Source organism: Ochlerotatus camptorhynchus, unplaced genomic scaffold, assembly GCF_037179485.1.
Source record: "Ochlerotatus camptorhynchus isolate MF236.1 unplaced genomic scaffold, CSIRO-AGI_Acam_v1.1 ptg000065l, whole genome shotgun sequence".
NCBI classification, from domain to species: domain Eukaryota; kingdom Metazoa; phylum Arthropoda; class Insecta; order Diptera; family Culicidae; genus Ochlerotatus; species Ochlerotatus camptorhynchus.
The window spans coordinates 796,907-818,239 of NW_027040555.1; the positions used below are offsets into that span (position 1 = coordinate 796,907).

Genomic DNA, 21,333 nt, shown 5'->3' on the forward strand with positions numbered 1-21,333 from the left:
GGCAAAACTTGAAGAGTGGTTCATCCTCTCTGTGCATCGACATCGTCATCAATGTGGCAAGCTCCTGCACCGGTGACTGTGAACTCTTTCCGTTGCAATCGTGACGGGTGAGGTTGAGTGGAAAAGTTGTGTGCAGTATATATATATATATAGCTAAGCCAAAGGTAGAAGCATTAGGAAGCGGGGGTGGAGCGCAACCAATACGTGATATGGACTGGAAGATTTGGTGGTCACTGGTAGGATGCGATGTGATGTGTGCTTCACTCTATTTTGAACCGAAAATGTCCCAATCAAACTAACCAAATGTGGTTATGCAAAATGTTATGACCTTTCTTGCGGCGTTGGTATAAAGATGAGTGTTGAAAATTGAATAAATACATTTCACCACTTTTCTCAGTGCGGCCCATTTAACGTGTGGGTGCATCTACACTACATGTCACATCACAAGCAACCTCAGGTAAGCGGTATGTACAAACAAGATTGATGTATTCGAAAGAATACCCAGTGGCAGAAACGCAACTCGGTGTGGATTTTGAGGGGGCGTACCACTTTCGACGAGTGTACCGACAGCAGCTTCGAAAAGCAATCACGACCTCCCCCAATGTGGCGTGAAATGTTAGTTCAACACTCAACTGAACCAAACTACTCTGGTGAAGATGGTGATGGTGTCAATCCGAATGACGAAACGCGTAGTCAAAACGATTCTCCAAATGAGCTGACTCTAACGTGGAACGCCCACCCCTCGCGGAAGCTCTTTCAAGTTCATTTGCCTAATTATTATTATTCACGCGCGAGATGAGAAGGAGAGTCTGTGTCGTAATTTCATGAACTTCATAAACATAATTGAGAATGATTGTTATTGAGGCATCACTGGAAGTGTTGGGATGGGTTCACTCAATGCCTATGAGGTGACAGAGCACAGAACTCCACTACATGACACCAGTTAGATTTGACTTTTACCTCATGCTAACTCCGTGCATTTCTGTTTTCAATCAGGTACTGAGAAAGAGGGATTAGTTGACAAGATTTAAAACCCATGCAAATTTCAAATGAAAGTTTAAATTCTGCGGTTATACCAGAAAATTTTAAATCCGGAGTTATAGGAATTAATAGGGGAAACGCTCCTATAGTTGGGTATGTTAGAAGCGTTAGGTTCCTGTAGTTGTGCATGGAGATTCAATACACAACTATAGGAACCTAACGCTTTTAACGTACCGCAACTATAGGAGCGTTTACCCTACTGTTCAACTCATTCAACCGGCAAACTAAAAATAAACATTCCTTTTGTGCCTGTAACTTCAAACCGATTAATTGAGGTGCAAAAACACAGTAATTTCAAAAGCTCAATCGCGATAACTTTACGGAGCCGATTTATGCATTTTTTTTTCATTATCAATAAAAAAAGAGGATTATAAATGAGTTCATTTCTTCCTGGGAGGTGACTGCTTGCTTTTCCCGCACCCGTTACTTTTTCCTTTCTTCTGTTTTCTTCTGTTCATTAATATGCTGTTGGTGATTAAACAATTCCTTTGCCATCAAGTAGGTCGGGTCTTTACGCTAATCGAGTCGCTACAGAGTCTAGTCTCCCCGAGAACCTCTATCTCTTCCGCTGTGGCCCCTCCAGCTATCACACCAGCGTACGAACTAGTTTCATCCTGCTTCTGGTTCTTCCGCTTGTAGTATGGAATTTATGCGGTGCCGCTCCATCTTACAAACAAAACACACGTTCTTGTTCCATTGATAGAAAACATTCCCCTTTCGATTGAGGATATGCAGCGATGTAGGACTTTCCCTTTTCACATCCATATATATAGTATATGTGTACCACGTACCCCAGTTAACATATCAAAGCCCAGCTCTGGGGGAAATTTTTCACACACGACACGATTTACTTTGTCGTACTTTCTCAACATCAACGTGAGCTCTTTGTCCTGAACTTCAGGTGGCAGATCATACACTCGCACTAGAGATGGTCGGGTGCGGGTATTTTTATCCGAAACCCGACCCATTCCCTACGCGATACGTTTGGGTCGGCTACAAGTATGCAAAATATTAATTTTCGGGTTCGGATCGGGTACGGGTATCAATAAAAATTAAATACTCGGGTACGAGTAGGGTACAGATGTTTGTAGCATCTTATAAAAATAATAAAATAATGATTTTTCTCATCAAAACATACATTCTGACAAATTCTACTGCAAATAACACATACTATTCAAATACCAACTAATAAGCTAAAACCATACACAAATGTATACATGTTACTTACCCGATGCTCAACCCGTACTCGTGCCCGACGAGTTTCGGTCTGGTACGGGTATTCAAAAAGCTAAATTTAGGGTTCGGGTCGGGTACGGGTATTTAAAAAAATATTATTTCGGTTTCAGGCTGGGTACGGGCTCTTAAAAAAATTTAAATTTGGGTACCGGTCAAGTTCGGTTGTTGAAATTTGCATACCCGGCCATCTCTAACTCGCACATATTAGACACATTTTCCTGCATTCGACATGCGTACCTCGACTGCCTTTCCATCATCATAATGGAAAATTAATTGGTCAGAGTTATGCAGCAATGTATGGAGCATCGATTCTTCGGTCTTAAGTTTTATGAACAGGAATTTCTCCTCAGCAATATGTATATAATGACCAAGATACAACGTTCAGTGCCTTAGAGAAACTAACAATGTTGTCCAACAACGGTCTTTCAGCACCATTTCCAAATCTAACTTTGATGGTATTTTTCACTTCAACACCACCACTTATCATCAATATTTGCTCCAACAGCAACCACACACGACCCAGTTGCGGGTAAAGACAATGCGCACACCGAACAATGTAATGATTCAATGCAGTTAATCAAAATCGCCGAAAGTTCAACGCGACAAACATATGAAGAAGGCTTGTACAAAGGAATAAAAACATATTTTTCGATTTTTTTATCTAAATATCTTGAAAATGGCTTCATCATGAGAATTTTAGTTCAAAATGACATCAAAAATCGTTATAAGTGGTATCAATTCATACTTTACATTTGAAAATATAGACTTGGTTAGTTTGTTGGTCTTCAATGAAATCTGTTAATACGTTTTCTATCTTCACCACTAAAAAAAATCAACTTTTTCAACTTTTTTTTCCTATGATTGGTTTTCCGTCGATCTTGATTTCCGTACTGAGTACCAATGCTACCAACTCCAGGGAGGCAACTCCCATACCTGGACCCTACCTATCGAATCATCAACTCATGGACCGGTGACCAGCGGCTTTACTTCCCTTCCCAAGGAAGGCGTGATCAGAGGTTGTATGCCTCAGGCTCTTTGGAGTGAGAGGAAGTCACGTTTACCATTACACCACTGGCACCGCTAACTTTTTCAATAATTAGGATTGAGAATTAATTTTTTTTTTCCTTGATTTGCTTTCCGTTGATCTTGTTTTCCGTGCTGAGCACCAATGCTACCGACGTCAGGCAGGCAGCTCCCACACCTGGACCCTACCTATCGACCGTGACCGACTCATGAACCGGGGATCAGCGGCTTTACTTCTCTTCCAAAGGAAGGCGTGATCAGAGATGAGCTTATGTTTTGTGTAGGAATAGGAATTTGAGCGGGGTTCTCTCTGTTTATACTCTTTAGTATACGGGCTTAACATAGATGGCCCACAGCGACTCACGAAGAGCTACTGATTCCGATCTATAGCGGTGCGACTTCTTCCTCCTTCTTCGGTGAATGGACGCTCATGTGGGCTGCAGCTCGCTGCTTGCAGGAAGCCTTTCGTTGTGTACTGGAGAACACCACCATCCACCACGCGGTGATTGAATAAACACCGTTTGGTGAGACCGGATGGAATTCAACTTTGAAATTTGTGTTAGGGAAATCGCTTTTTGCAGGCAATCGGTGATCATTCTAATTATCATAGCAACAGTTGCACATTCGTGCAATTTTCCATAGTGACATTTTGAAAAATGAAGGTCTTAATTTTAACAGATTCATAGAAAAAAATCCTATCGATTGGCTTATTAAGAAGTAAAATCCATCATCTCTGGATCAAAATCAAACAACTTTCATGCCGCGACTTTGGTTTTTGAAATTGCACCCCAATGTTGCCTTAAAATACATGATATGTTAGAATTAAACATATCTAGATAGAGCTGGAATAAGGGCATAACAGATTTTGTAAACAATGACTTCTCAATATGATTTCTAGGAATTCAAGACACGTCCACGCAAAACAACATTACCGTCGGGTATAAGAAGTCTGACCCTACCTGATGATGATGTTGATTTACGTGGGCGAGCCTTGACTTTCAAGACATCATCGAAAAAAGTCATTGTTTACAAAAGCTGTTACGCCCTAATTCCAGCTCTATCTTGATATGGGAACTGACATCCGATTTATGACCTTGACGAATTTATGGTGGTCCTGAAAAGGACTGTTTTGCCATGATTGTTGAGAAAATCTGAGCTTTTAGGGTGTTAAACACAGATGAGGCTGGTGAGCTGTATGTTGTTTGGAATATGGGTGACGCACTTGGCATAGATGACCCACAGTGACTCACGAAGAGCTACTGATTCCGATCAATAGCGGTGTGACTTCTTCCTTCTTTTATGGATGCTCATGTGGGCTGCAGCTCGCTGCTTGTAGGCAGCCTTTTGTTGTGTACTGGAAAAAGCACTGCTGCTGCTGCTGCTAATGCCGACGACCGGACACCACCACACACCGTGATTGGAACTGAATCCGATCAGCGGCTGAGGGCAGCCTTGATAGCTAGCTGCTTGCGAGGAGCCTTTCGTTGTGTACTGGAGAACACCACCACTCACCACGCTGTGATTGAATAAACACCGTTCGGTGAGACCGGATGGAATTCAACTTTGAAATCTGTGTAAGGGAAATCGCTTTTCGCAGGCAATCAGTGATCATTTTAATTATCATAGCAACAGTTGCTCATTCGTGCAATTTTTAATAGTGACATTTTAAAAAATGATAAAGTCTTAAATTAAGCAGATGCGTACAAATATTTCTGATCGATTGGTGATAAAGTTATTGAAATTGATCCAGGGGCAGCTGAGCTATAAACGTTCAAAATCTTTCACAATTTTGTTACATGTTCCTTTTTCGGTTTCCACAAAGTGTACTCCCATAAAGAAATCACAGACGTAGTCCTACGTCAAAATAATAAAATGGAGCGACTAGAATCGAACCATGGACGTTGAGAGCACGGTGCTCGTGTGTTGACCACTCGTATTTCAACGGTTGGTATAATGAAATGGTTAAAGGCGGATAAGAGCACCCACATGTTAGACGAAAATCATTCATAAGTTACGCTTATGAAATTCATACGTTTCGTTCATAAGCCGCCAGTATTCACTCGGCTGTCGACAAAAGCAGGCCACTCTCGATGTGTGCCACGCGATCGTCTGTTTTCTCGGCAGCATCCATTGTGTGGTCCTCCTCATTGTTCTTCATCAGCAGTTCTTTCGGTCGATGCGTCGTCGACTTTGGAAAGCAACCGTTTCGTGATGAGTGTGTGAGTGCTGACCACGTTTTGCGTCCATTGCTGCAATGGACGCGCTCTGACCCTCGTTGGCGTACAACAATTTGCCATACAATGAAACCACTGGCAGCGGCTCCAGTTCTGATGGAGGAGGCTTTTTGGATAGCGGAAGATAAAGTGTTTATTGTGTTGTACCTTTTGACTATAGTTTTAAGATGTATTGTATAGTGACCAAAAATCCTCGGCTCTGTAAAGTTAATTCGGTTGAGCCTTATCAAATAAATTAATAAACAAAAAAAAAAATAAGCCGAGCCTTATGAAATTCTTAAGATTATTTTTCACAGTATAGGTTAGAAGTATCAAGTGCTAGTTAACGTCGCAATACACGTGACCACGCGTCTCCATTGATTCGTGAATAAATCGATCCAAAACCTCTGGAATGCGTAGCGTAGCACAGTAGGATAGTGATGAGTCGTAATTCAGTTTTTTTTTAATTAATTTTCATGTTTTGTACTAAAATAGGAAAGTATATTCCCTATATAATTGTTTTCCAAAGTTTTATTAGTATCATTTGAATAGTGCACTGGTAATTTGAAGGTAAAGTTGAATTACTTTTTTTTTTAAATTAATATTGGGAACTTCATTGTACTATAACTCAGAACCATTTGTACACCCAACCAAGGGATGCAATATTTGTTTACAATTATGAGGGATTCATCATCGCAGAATGTTAGTGGAGACCACATGAACGGAGGATGAGATATACCTGTGCTTTCTCCACTGCTCGGAATATGGATAGGCTATAAGCGAATAAGAATATCTTATTTTCTCGCATTCTCGATTTCGTATGCTTTTTCTGCTGAACGGGACTTTGAGAGAATCGTGGCAAGTGTGTACGTCGTTCTATAATTTTATGAATAAAATGCTTGCTATTATAGTCGAAAGCGTAGACAGAACACGAAATAAAAGAGATAAAAAAAACATTGCATCATCAGCAAGGTCAACTTATATCATTCGCTGTGGTATTCGCTGCGGTATTCGCTGCGGTATTCACTGCGGTATTCGCTGCGGTATTCGCTGTGGTATTCGCTGCGGTATTCGCTGCGGTATTCGCTGCGGTATTCGCTGCGGTATTCACTGCGGTATTCGTTGCGGTATACGCTGCGGTATTCGCTGTGGTATTCGCTGCGGTATTCGCTGTGGTATTCGCTGCGGTATTCGCTGCGGTATTCGCTGTGATATTCGCCGCGGTATTCGCTGTGGTATTTGCTGTGGTATTCGCTGTGGTATTTGCTGTGGTATTTGCTGCGGTATTTGCTGCGGTATACGCTGCGGTATTTGCTGCGGTATACGCTGCGGTATACGCTGCGGTATACGCTGCGGTATACGCTGCGGTATACGCTGCGGTATACGCTGCGGTATACGCTGCGGTATACGCTGCGGTATACGCTGCGGTATACGCTGCGGTATACGCTGCGGTATACGCTGCGGTATACGCTGCGGTATACGCTGCGGTATACGCTGCGGTATACGCTGCGGTATACGCTGCGGTATACGCTGCGGTATACGCTGCGGTATACGCTGCGGTATACGCTGCGGTATACGCTGCGGTATACGCTGCGGTATACGCTGCGGTATACGCTGCGGTATACGCTGCGGTATACGCTGCGGTATACGCTGCGGTATACGCTGCGGTATACGCTGCGGTATACGCTGCGGTATACGCTGCGGTATACGCTGCGGTATACGCTGCGGTATACGCTGCGGTATACGTTGCGGTATACGCTGCGGTATACGCTGCGGTATACGCTGTGATATACGCTGCGGTATACGCTGTGGTATACGCTGCGGTATACGCTGCGATAATCGCTGCGAAATTCGTATTTTATAAAACGCTGCGTACACTTCCGGGAAGAAAAAGAAAAGTTTTTCATAAATTGGATGCTTGCAGATAATATCGCTGTTTCTAAAGTGTTGTGATTTAAAGAGTTCTAAGGAGGTTTTACGGTAGTTAATTTTGTATTAGAAAGAATTCCATGTTAACTGTTTATGTGTTTTTATGTGGTTGTGTGTATTTTTTCCTTTTCTTCTTTTCGAAATTTTCCAAAATGTATTTGAGGTTGTGTTGGTGCTGCCATGGTGCTTGCAGATTGTGCTTGATGTGCTTGTTCCAGTTAAGAACAATCCGTTTGTTTCCTGGTGGGATAACCTCGATCACACGAGATCTATTTTGCGGTTTTAAATAGAACATAAGAAAAGCGATAACTTCGGTAAGGTGTGCATCCGAATGCAAGAACATAGTTGAGTCTTGTGGGGGAAAAGACATTACGATTTATACCAAGCTACTATTGTAGGAAACCATATCTGATCGATCTTGGGCGGCACGCTTCGGAATGCTTAGTAAAATAGGGAGCACGCATGATCCAGTTTGGAATACATTATTGACTGCTTTCTAGAACGTAATTTCATTTGAATAACTTGTTTAACCAGAGCTCAATTTTATTTTTAATTTATTTATTTGTCGTCAATCAGTGTAGACCGTTTTACACTCGTCACGTTGGCCATAACTTTTTATGATAACCTGAACAATACGTAAAGAGCAAATAAAAAAAAAATTGAACGTCGCGTGAAAGTTTAACTTAATGAAGGCCTAAGTACTTTTTCGAAGCTTTTAGATTTCGGATTTGAAAGATCGTCAGTTGCAGTGGCTTGCTTAGTGAGTAGAAAAACGTGGTCCCAGGTCCTATCATATTAAAGAGATTTATGGTTAAATCGCTTGTTAATCGTGTATTTTCCGAAATGTGTCGTCATTGTCGTTTCCGGTGGTTACAACAACTCGAGTAGCGGTATGATGTGATATGAGGGGCTATGTGGCCTTAGAGCAACCGTTTTTGCTTACTGAGTAGAACATCATGAGCCTAATATCAGGCCCATCCACATTCAAAATTCATCAATTGTCTGATTTGTTAATGTGACTACATGGTAATAACAGCAACTCGATGATTAAAAAGGAGCTCGTTTACCTAGTGACAAACGTTTTTGCTTACTGAGCAGAAGACTGTGGGTTCAATCCCAAGCTCCTTTGCGTTATATGTTCGTTAAGACATCAATTCAGCTATTCCCCAATATCCCAGTGATTTCTCGTTGAAGTGCAGAGGTGTTCTCGGCTTCCATCAAAGCGAGTGTCACGTCAACACATTCCTAACTCTTCCTTTCTTGACCTGTGTTCGGGTGCGGCCAGCGCTGGAATTGCCTAGTTTGAGATCACCAGTTTTCTATTGGTTCTCCGTGAAATTACAGCTGATCTGGCAATAACAGAGTAGCAACCGTGAGCGGTCCATCATGTTCATGCTCATGGATCGATTGATTCCTTCTTACATATTTTTCCCTGAAAGCTTATGAAAATGTCTAGTAGAATGCTGCATAGTCGAGTTTTTAATTGCACCTCTGAAAAAAATCAGATAAAAAACCAAAATTCAGGTTTTACGGTGCAATGTCAAAAACACGTAGCGTGACCACCATATTAATAAAATTTAAAAAAAATAACCTTTCCAATGGTATAAAACAATAGAAAATTGTTAAATAGAATACTATAGATAGGTGCATTTTGAAAAAAAGTGTTGAGTTGATGCTCGAAAAGTTATGAAACATGAAAAAAAACTGTATACTTTAGTTAAACCCAAGGACTCCTCAGCAGGCATCCCAAGTAACCATTTAAGTTTTATGAGGGATCTGTAGACCATGAATTAGACTTGTAGAATGCTTTAAAACCTTTATAAAACTTGCAATGTTACTTGAGATGCTGCCATTCGATTGCTATAAAAAAATATTTTTCCTTGGTCCGAAATCATTACAAGTTATGATGATATTTTGCATTTGTAAGTTACAAGCAAAGGTTGTAAAGTATGTGTTTGACGCATGAAACCTGTCAATTTCTCATTTTTAGGGCCACAGTTAGCGATTTAATGATCGGTGAATATTCACTCTTCAGAAAGCTTTCAATTAACAACTGTGGATGTGCTCAAAGAACACTAAGTTGAGAGCTGGCGCAGAGTCCAACTAGGAACGTTATAGTAAAGCCAAAAGAAGAAGTTGTAACTTCCTAGTTCAAAATATCATTATAACATCGAATGATTTCATAATTCCGAACACACATTTTTTATAGCAAACAGTAACCTTGCTCCTCAGTAAAAAGGGAGCTGAAACAGTTTATGAATACGTGCAATTTTTGCTCGAATTAAACCTAGTATGTTGAAAATAGGAGAAAAAGGTTTTAATAATATTGAAAACAAATCCATAAAAGTAATCAAAACTGTCAAAAATTACCCATGGCTAATCTTTAATAGCAGCATGATGGATTCAGCGAGAACCACACGAGCCTCCGACCGATACGTCAAATTTCCCTGGCACACTTTTTAATCAATGTCAGAATAATACAACGCTTGCGAAGCGATGTATTTGTAAATATTTTCACCCCTATTCTGCCTTCTTCGGATTTCGATTCAAGTGCCAGAAAACACACCACATCACTGCCTACCGGGCGACCTTGGATTAGAAGGCAATGTGCTCTAGAAGCCAATAATAATAATGCCGTTCTACATAGCACCCGTTTCGTACATGTACAAACATTTGGGCAGCTAAAAACGATAACACCCCTCCGGGGATCGAATGTTGTTGGTTTATTATTGAAGGTTTTTACATCGTGAACTTAACCTTATGTTTTGGTTTGATAGTGGTGATACGTATTCCAATCCTGGGTAGAACCGGATCGATAAAGAAGAAATGTAAACACCCAGTGGAAGCAGACAACGGATATCTATAAATTGAGAAATATTTAAATCAAACACTTCAGAGCCAAAAGTGGGTTATAGTTCAAATCGTTGATGCGTATGGTCGTTTTGGAAAGAGATTGGACCAAACTACTTGAGAAACTCTCGTATAGGAAAATTCCTATGCCTGATGGTTGCACATTGATTTCTGCCGATATGAAGGCTGTGCGTTCGAGACTTGAGATTGAATGTTTTCTTTAGTTATTGACATGTATTTAACCATTTCGTTTTCAGATGAAGCGTAACACGTCAACAGCTACTTGGGGTTTCATGCTGAGATGTGATAAATATTTCATTCCCAAATAAAATAATCACTTTCCCAGTCAACCCTAGGACGACGAAACATCACCGGCACACACTCAATCAAGTATCATCGTTTTCCTTGCGAAGAGTTTTCCACTTGATCACCTCAAGATTGCTGCCCTATATCCATACAAGCATGAAGCAATACACTCTTCTCCAATGAACCTGAACTGAAGAGATCATCTTCATCTCGCTCTCGAGATGCATTCATCAGTTCTAGGTAGGGCAACGAGTCGGTACCTGCCACACCAGGAAATTTCCGACCCGTGCAAAGAAGGCGCATCTATCAACGCTTCTGCTTTCTGCTCTTGTTACCGTAATTAATTATCTCCACTTTTCTGCTTCATTATGCAATTTGATTGAGCAAAAGTATTTTCATTCATAATATTTCATCTCGACGGACAGGCACGCTCTTTGCCGCAAGCAACTGAGTGTATGATGGCAGTAGAGCTGTACATACCGAGCAGTGTCTTTCCCTTTCTGGGAAAATTATGAACGTGGAAATGAAGTGAGGAAAAAAAAGTTTAAAATGCTAGTTTTTGTAGCGTCTTTTGTGATGAAAATAGAATCGCCCACTCTCCATTCACATTGGTTCAACAGGAGCAGCTCTAGAGTCCTTGTAGATCGTGCGATTTTTTTCGTAGAAAATATGCCGGTAACGCGACGCAGCACTAGTTCGAACAGAAGTAATTTATTCAGATAGATTCATGAAAAATGTATAAACAAGCAAATTGGTTCCTTCCCGTGGCATACCACGTTCATACCAACGATGACGGTAAAGTTTTGAAATTTGCGAAACATTTGTAATACAAATGAATACATTGCATGCTAATCTGTTTTAAATGGCACATTTCACTGCAAATCACCTGGTTTATTATGGAATAGTATAAAAAGTTCAACAGATAATACTGTCTAAGTTCAATTTTCTTGGGAAAACACCGCTACTTGTAAACAACAATGATGACTGATGACAAATCACTCCTTCAAATGTTGTTCGGAAAATTAGTAACGTTCCAAAATAGTCTCAGAAAATTGGCCACATATTTATTCCACGAATGGAGATCGTTTCATTCGTATGTATTAAAAGCAATTAAGACAACACAGTTTGGTTAGTTTTCGTGTATTACGAATGTATCTATAGTTTAACGGAATAAATAACATAACCATTTTCAAATAAGCCTACATTTTTTAAGTAAATTACCACACTAAAATCACTGAATAGGCCGATACACTGATTTGGAATGGTGCTGGCATTCCAATAACATAAACAACAGTCGTAAACATTTTTTGCCAAACGCAACAAGGTCCCCCCGAATCCAATCACCGACGGAAACCCTCATAGTCATAGTTTGTTCCGAAAACTTCTACCGTTTCCCAGCCAACTAGTCAACCAGCAGTGACGGGTGTGATTTGATACCATCTCTGGTGCTTCGATTTTCTGCTTCCTGATACATTTCATATCCCACTATCAGCAAACAGAAATTGAAAGCGATGATGTGAAAACTTGGGAACGATATCGTATAACAGAGAACCTTACACTGAAGAAAGTTTTCATATGTTTTCCATTGTATTTTTCAATACCCTATCGAAAGATATTCAATCTAAAATTCACCTAATTTTCATGTGACCGCATGAGTTCAATGAGTTTGAATTCTAGTTCGGATTTCCAACCAAAAAACAACATGACACCTTTTTTGAGTGCACATAGTACATCGTTTCCGTTTTCCCTCTTTCTCCGACGGCTATAACAGTCTCAGACCCATAGTGCAGCATCCAAGCGCTGCGTATCGTCCTTGTAGCGTACAGACACAACTTTCTGCCACCCTCGAAGAAGAAGGAAATCGAATGTAAACAAACCAATAATTCTTGTCGGAAACCGATCGAAACTTTGACTTGTAGGACACGTCTGCTGGATAAATCCGACTGACTTTTGTATGGCACTTGTATTCCAGAGTGGGTGACAATTTCCAGCTTTTGATCGGTTCCAGTGAATTCCATTCCTGGTTTACCCCGAATTAACTAATCGCAAAATAATAATACCTTCAGAAATAGAAGCAACTTTCCGATGGGCAATTATAAGATAAGCAGATTGATAAAAACAACCGATGTGCGTTCCACTGCGGATGATCTAACCAACGTAGACAAAAAACTAAATGAAGATAGGGTAAGTGAGCCAGTTATGGCACTAGTGCTCCAGTTTTTGACCCTAGGGCTTTTGTCAAATTACGATAAAATTTTTACGGTTTTATTTGCGAAAATATATGTTAAAATCTATGTTCTAACCTTGCATTGAAATAAATTTGTTTTAAAAATTAATCAAATTTAAGATAGGGCCAATTATAGTCTACACACTGAGATTATTTCACAGAAATCTTAGTGTGTAGAGCCAAAAACTGGCACATATACACTACATAGCAAAGCAATGTAGGAAATATACTTACATATTGAACTTTAGTCTCATTTCGTTTGTCTTACTGTCCTACTTATCTCTCACTACAGCACCACTTATCTTGGTATCGATTTTGGTTTCTCTCTACCTACATCCCCCCAAACGATAGCTTGCTCCATTCTCCCGATGTATGTATGTATTGTCTTTGGCTGACAAGCACACGGATCGTGGCTCCGGGGTGATAAAAAGGTTACGATTATCGTTTTGACCTTATTTTCTTTGCAGTAGATTAAGCATGAACCAAAACTAGTTTCAGTAGTGTGGCGATGTTGTAAGAAACAAAACAAAACTAACTGAACATTGGCGACTTCCAGCCTGTCGTACAGACGTAAGGTATACTTTTCATATATACATGTTGGGAATTGAAATCGTGATGATGGATTTTGTGCACAGCAATGAGTGCGTACTCAAAACTCGGTATTTTATCAATTTAAATTTGTGTTAAATTGCATTATTGGTCGTGATTCTGAACGCAGGTGGGTTGGATCTGGCATCGTCAATTCCGTTACCAATTATCGTCAGAGTGGTAAATGAAGTCCAAAATAGAGATGTGGTTGCGAAAACGGCCCCCATGGCAAATTGGCAAATTCAAAGTGATTATGTCTAGCAACTTTTCCACGACATTAATTTCATTAAAATTTAACCAATAGGCCTTTTTAATGCACCACCAACGTAGAGGGCACCACGCGAGTTCGAGAGGAAACGTCAACGTTTGTTTACATCAGAAGAAGGATTTTTTTCCAAATATATTATATTAACAATATTATCCACTCTTTCGCTTAGCTGGCGAACCGAATTTTTAGCGATGAAAGCACCTCTGTGGCCAAAAAGGCTACCAATCTATTTGTTTATCGTCACGAGGGGTAAACCAAATGAAAATTTGTTTAATATTTCAAATGAATGTATTTCAGCATTTTAGTTTTATTTGATGACAACAGTGACATGTCAGATAAATTTTAAAGCAATATACAAAATGTAATTAATGAAAATAATTTGACTCTTACTTTTGTAATAAGTGTTATATTCGCACCCCTCGATTGTAATGGAATGATTGTTGCTGAACTTTTTCAACGCTAGATGGTGCGTGAAGCAATATTTTTCGGGTCGCCATTGCAACATTTGGAAAAGGCATGAATGGATCATATTGTTAATATGATATATTTGATTTTTCACAACGCAAATTAAAGCATTTTTCATTGAACATCTTTGCCAATTTCCATCAGTAATTGTCTTATTTTACGATTTTCCACACATCTGAACTGATTTGCAGCTAAACTATTCACACACAAGAAATCTGGAAGATCATAACCACTAAAGCACTATTGGAATTTTGCATTTTTCTTCACAAAAATATTCCTGAACACTAGCAGAATCCTTGCAAAAATGATACCGAATTAAATTTTTCAACCATATTTAGATCAAGTTTTCGAGCATCTCGGATGAATCAATTTATCAGGAAAAGTGAAAACCCACCAGAAGTTGAATCGATCGCTTAGTTTCTATTAAAAAGGCGTATGGGCGTAATTCCAAGGTCATTATGCCAGTGGCGTCGCCTTAACCTCAATCTACCGGTGCACCAACTCTCAAAACATGAACAATTATCAAAATATTGCTTGCAATAAATAGATATCGAGTTAACTAGAAGATGAAGTGTATTTTTCAACCCATTCGAGTATGAATATGACATTAAATCTGTTTTTGAAAGTGAGGTTACGCGACGCCACTGCATTATGCACAGAAAAAGTAAGAGGTTGTATCCAAGACACGACCGTAGATTTGACGTAGGATTACGAAAGGTAGTAATGTCGGCCTAAATGCCCCTAATTTGGGCCCATATATAAATTCAGCAATGGACTAAATTTTCAATAGCGACCAGAAATATCCATTAGTACCGTCCCAATCCGTTCATCTAGATAAAATTGATAAATAGCAGATTTTTAGCCATGAGCTCAACCTTAGATCCATAGGCCAACATTAGAGCCATTCCCCCTATATTAAATTGATTTCTTAACTCGTTATCAGAGAAAAAATTCGATAGGTTGAAATTCGGAATCAATTTGAGAGTTCTGTTTTTGAGGTGCTGTGTCAATGTCTATTAGAGTGATACAAAATTTGAAATTTTCGCTCCACAATACTTAAACGATTCCAAATCGGATCCTGACTAACCTCTCAAAATTTGAACCCATTTGGTGAGAAACTTAGATAGCACAAACCATTTGAGGTTTGTATGGGAATTACTATGGTAAAACCAAGATTTTTGTTCAAGTCTATCTAATAATTCACCATATAGGTCTGCTTCAAAAACTTTCAACTGTACTTGTAGGAAATTATCTCAGCTACAACTTTGCTCAAGAGCACTTTTTGATTAAATGCAAGGATCGAAAGTTATCAATGGTTCAATGCGCTGATGTCTTATGATCATGCTCAATCACCTGCTCAACAGGCAACATTGGTGTTTCTGGGGCGTTGAATAGGACACAAAAATCATGGCTACTATGTCGCACTGCAAAATACAGTGTTGCCTTCAGAGCAGCTGCTTGATCATGTCATAAGTTTACCAATCTCTTAAATAATTAATAACTTTTTCCTGTCTCGTTTTACATAGAAACAATCTTCAGTTGTAGCTGAGAAAATGTTCTATAAGAATGGCTATAGAACCATAGAGGTAACTCTAAGACTAGAAGGTCCCGAAGAAACGAGCTCAACATTTTGGCTCAGCTCTGGTACTATCTTCGGTCCCAAGCTAATCGGTGTACCCCTCGAAACATAGGAAAATCCACGAACCCCTCATTTTATCTGTCAAACTTTCATAGCGAATCAAAACAAACATAGTGTAGTACTGGAATTTATACTAGAATGGGGTACGTTAATCGATTTGCTTGGGACCAATAGGCAAGTCAAGTAGTGAGCCAATTTGAAATTGTTAGTTTCGTATTGATTGTTGATAAAACTGTTTCACAGCTTAATATGGAAAAAGACTAGAAGGCAATGAACAAAAACTTGAGATTTCCCATAGTAATTTACATGTAAACTTCAAATGGCTTGTGCGAAGCCTGTTTCTAACCAAATTAGTTGTTACTTTGGGAGGCTAATCAGGACCCGATTTGAAACCATTTAAGCACTGTGGAGTGAAAAAGTAAAATTTTGCATCAGTCTAATGTCCATGTAGTACAAGCCAATCCTGGACGGTACGTCTTGAATACAAGCTCTTACTCTTTAGATAGCTCTTTAATAAGTAGTCTGTTGTAGTTGTAGTTGTTGTAGTCCTGAAAATGACCGATGGGTTGGAAGCTTGGAAGCCAGTTTAGAACAATGCTGAGGAAATTTGCCCTCGATGTTCTTGGAGATGATAGCGGTGCGGAAATGAAATATGTATTAGGGAAACACATCAATTACAGAATCAGAGCCTACCGGACGGTACCTACGTTTATGCTTTTTGATGCTAATTTTAAGCCCCTTCTATTAAGAGAATTCGACAACATTATTTTTTTGGCATAATTTTCTTAATATGAGGGGCATGAAATTTGCAACAAAAGGCATAAATATAGGTACCGTCTTGTATGCTCAGTGCTTGAACACAATATTCGGCGACTGTGTTAGGGAAATCGCTTTTCCCATCAAGGAAGCACCTCGTTTTCTGATGTCAAAATTACGCTTTTTCGAGCACAAAACTGTTGGTTTATTCAATAGATAATAAAAAAAAGCGGAAATTGTTTGGATGAATTTCTTGCTAAAAATTTTCAATCGCGAGATATTCGCGATCAATCATATAAATTCGATATATTTTATATGGTAAAATATGGTGTAATATTACTTGCCAAAAAGGACAAAATTATCATTAATACAGTGCATGAACTGACATTACGCTGCTTTTACTGTATTTATTTATTGTTGTGACCATAAAAAATAAATGAGATTTTCGACATGATCGAAGTGCATCCTCTTGGATGTAATATTAAACTTTATTTTTTGCTGTGCACCACCACACATGGTGATTGAATAAGCACCGTTCAGGGAGACAGGATCGAATTCGATTTCGGTGATAATTTTGAAAACCATTGCACCTGTTGGACAATTGTGTAATTTTCAAAAGTGACCTACTGAAAATTGATTAAGTGTTCATTTTAGCAGATTCGTAGCTAAATTTCTAATCGATTGGCTTGTTTAGAATTAAAATCCATCCGCTATTGACAGAGTTATATGTGGTCAAATCCTGACCTCTTTTCGTAATGCGATCAATTTTGGTTTTTTTTTTAAATTGAACTCCCAATATGTTGCCGAAAGACATAATCCTACGTCAAAAAAACGGAATTCTAATCATCGTGTAAAAACTTCCCTCGTTTAATGTTGAGCCATAGTTCGCATAAACAACGAAGTGAGATGAAAGTGTGGTTTTCTCGAGGTCGAATGTGTTGTTTTTCCCAGTCGCGGTTTTTGCGGTCGTTTATGTCACTCAGAGTCATTATGTTTTTAATGTTGGTACTTCTTGAAATGGCTTTTGGAACTGAATTTAGTGCGCGGTTCAAAAAGAAGTTTGACAGGTTAGTGTTGTGCTATATAGTGCATCTGCATGCCAAATATTTGGAGGTTTGAACTAACTGCAGCTCCAGTGTATATATAATTGCAAGCATATTTCTTTCATAATACCACTGCCGGCCAGTGGGGGTTATGTAGTATACCATTCTCACATAGCTAACAAAACCCCAATCAATATGAACCATGCTAATAAATTATCCACTCCAGGCACCGAGCCATCGCTTGGGCAAGAATGCAATTATGCAACTTTACACGACCCATATGTTTGTTACTCGTCACTAGAACTGCAGCGCTCCCTCGTCCTCTTCCACCCTTCCTAGGTGGGCCAAGGTTGTTCGCGCAGCAAGAAAGGTTTCGAATGACAACGCCGGGCGCTCAACCAAAATATAACCATTATTTCCGATATTGCTAGGATGCGCATTTTTGGTGTCACTCCAGTCGTCTCACTATTTTTCCCAAATTACTCTTTTCAACATTCAAGGAAAATGCATTTCAATAAACAAAAGATTCTTAGTCTGAAGCTCGACCCGACTTCACAGTTGGCTTATCGAATAACTTCACAAAATAAGAAGCTAGTATTCTCTTTGCGACCCTACTACTGGTTCTCCCAGCTAGGCTCGCTAAAGTTGAGAAAGTCCCGTATGTGATTCGATATGTGCGCGCGTTAATCCTTTAACTCGATAAAGAAGTCTAGTGTTTGCGCGCGCCAAATTGTAGGATATCCGAAGATATCAAAGTTAGATGGAATACACACACACACACACACACGCATAGTTGGCATAAACAACGAAATTGTTTGCAATCTTATATACAACATTGCTGATTTATGCAATATTGCGCTTAAATTCACATGAAATTTAGAATAAATATACGCCAAATCCAGCGTTAACAACGTGTGTACTATATCGTAGAAATTTAAAAACGGTGTTTAAAGATCTCCTAGGGAATTCTGGAAAGTATACCTATGGATTTCCGTGGATAATTTCAACTGAAATGACTTCAAAAGGCTTTGCGAGATGAACTGAAGTGCAGACTTATAGCGAATTCGTTTATTATCGGGGTAACCAGTTCCAACCCAGTGCGAAACCGACCTTTTTGTCAGAGCGAACCTCAACCTGAGATGGGTTTTAAAAACAAACGTTTGTCAGAAAACAAGCAGACCCAATCTTGATACCCGACCCAGGTTGGAACTGAATTATAAACGAATTTTTTATTAGAAATAACTACTTTTACACGAGACGTTATCCATATTGGACGTAAATCATGGAACGTAAACCAACAGTCATGTAAAATTAAGTGTTCTCAAAACGAAACATAAGCAACTCGACGAAGAGAACCGTTTTTTGGTTGAATTGATTTTCTCGTTTCTTTCAACTGATTCTAATGTCAAAAGGACCGCTTACATGTGTCGTTCTCAGGGAACTGAAATTTATATGACTATTTCGCAGTGTGTGTGTGTGCTGCAGTTATAATCCGGAACCACAGTTTCACACACACACAGTTCCAAAAAGTAGTGTAAATTTATGTTACTATGATGCATATAAAAGGAACGTTTACATGCATTATAGATCGTGTAAATTTATGCGACATGTCATGAGATATTTCGAAGGATATTCCATAAATTGTATGCAACCGACCATCTTTGTAAGCAACATTTCTTGCAAGTTGCAGGTTTACGTGAAAAGGAAGTTTACATGCATGAATGTTTGCACTCATAGATGTTTACATCACCAGTAAAATTCAAAAAAAAAATTCTGTGCAGCATTGCGGTCAGTTCTGAAATATGTTGACAGCAGTTGGTTTTGAAAGTTTAATTATGATTTGTGAAATTTTTAGAAAGTTAGAAAACAAGAGAAGAAAATTGATTTTGCGCAAAATTTTCGAAAATCCAATATGGTCAGCTCCAAAAATCTCAAAAATCTTAAAATTGGCCAAACGAGAAAAAACTGGCAACGGCAAAAATGGATCATTCTCATCATCCGTGAGCATGTCAAATTTATTGCTCAAATAAATTTCATCAGAAGAAGGATCAAGAGATTGCCCTTTTCTGTTGCGATTAGGCACCATGGCGGTAGTAAAACGTTTCTCCAAATCGACTTCCAAGCAGATTACTATAAGAATCCGAACGATCGAAGAGGAATTTTCCAAGTCGATGTCCAAGCAGGATTACCTCGTAGGGGCAAAACAACGATCGAAGAGGAATGAGAGTTGAAGAAGGTTGACAATTTGCAGGTATATTGAGCACTGAACAGTGCTGTTTAAATTTGTTGTTGCGTAAGGTAGCAGCAATACTTCCTTCAGCAAAAAGCAAATAGATCCGCACGGCAAGAGAACACGATGCAGACTGATAAACATAAGCGTTACTTTTTACCACAATATCATATATGTACATGCCGGCGCCGGTGGTGTAGTGGTAAGCATGACTGCTTTCTCACCCCAATGAGCCTGGGTTCAATCCCAGCCGAGGTCGGTGGGATTTTTCTGAGGCATGCCTTCCTGCACATTCGATTGCCGTCAATGGATGGCAATCGATGTCCGTCGGTGATTGGCACTAGATTGCGGAACAGAGACCGACGTTAAATAAAGGAAAAGAAAATATATGCACATGTCATAAATGAATCTAATTAAAGTTTGTATGGAAATCAATTCTTGTTGTTGATCGATTCTAAAAATAAATCGAAAAATAATCACAAGTAGTGGGAGTTTTAGCAGTGACATGTTTTTTTTTTTAAATTGTAGCTGATAAGGGATTCGATCCAAGGCTGTGTTAAAGGTTTGATGTGTCAGTGTCTTTGCTCCGTTCCACTGGGCTACGGCAGACTTCGAGATTAAGCTCGTTCAATTAGCATGAGGTAAAAGCAACTCTTCCTACATGAAATGTAGTGCAACGTTATGCTCGGTTTTGTGTGAAGAAGTGAAGAAAAATAGCACTGACAAATTTATTGTCCGGGTGTCGTGTGTTTAAATCTTTCTTAATGGCATTGTGTGCATAAAAGCAACCGCTACATTATATGAATTCATGGAACAAAACTGGCTTTACCGTGATTCATAGATTACAATCCTGTACGTAAACAAAGATTTTTTCTACTTCTTTACTCTCTAGTTTGGCAATCAAAAGTATGAAAATAGGCGCATGTGTCCTGATGAATGTGGGCGTCTTTGTGGAATACCTGCATAACGAAAGAGGGAAGGATTAGCAATTTTTCATTTAATTGCACTACCTTATTTGCTTATCTTTGACAGATACGCGTATTTCGTCTATAATGTGCCGAATTCTATAGTGTCTTGTACTAACACTCGATCTTCAGTATCTTGTAATAATAGTCGATTATTAGTACAAGTCAATAAAGAAGCCTGCTCATTGTAGACGAAATACACTTATCTGTCAAGGATAAGCAAATACGATATTGGAATTAGGGTAACTGATGATGGTTGGACCTATTTAGGCTGGTTTCACACGACGTCAACATTCATGTCGTATTTTTTTTTTATGAATTCAACATATAATTATAAAAAAATGCGTGGTTAGGGGAAAGATCTACCTTTTTTGTTTCTAATAATAACATAAAAAGTTAAATATAATGAACAAATGATTTTATAAAACGTTTTTATTCAGCAAAGAATTATGATGTTGGTTGGACCTATACTGATCTTGATGGACTTAAAAAATGATGATGGTTGGACCTATTTTTGCAAATGCTAGTTTAGCCCATATTTGTTCAAAAACTTT

The 21,333-nt window shown here is 39.1% G+C and overlaps 1 protein-coding gene across 1 annotated transcript in view; it reads right to left on the reverse strand.

Annotated features, from left to right (window-relative positions):
- Positions 1-6,486: 6,486 nt before the first annotated feature.
- Positions 6,487-21,333, reverse strand: part of LOC135697037 (uncharacterized) — a 39,184-nt gene continuing 24,337 nt past the window's right edge. The window contains exon 2 of the mRNA XM_065216609.1: positions 6,487-7,355. Coding sequence (XP_065072681.1) covers positions 6,487-7,355 — 869 coding nt within the window. The remainder of the gene's footprint in view (positions 7,356-21,333) is intronic.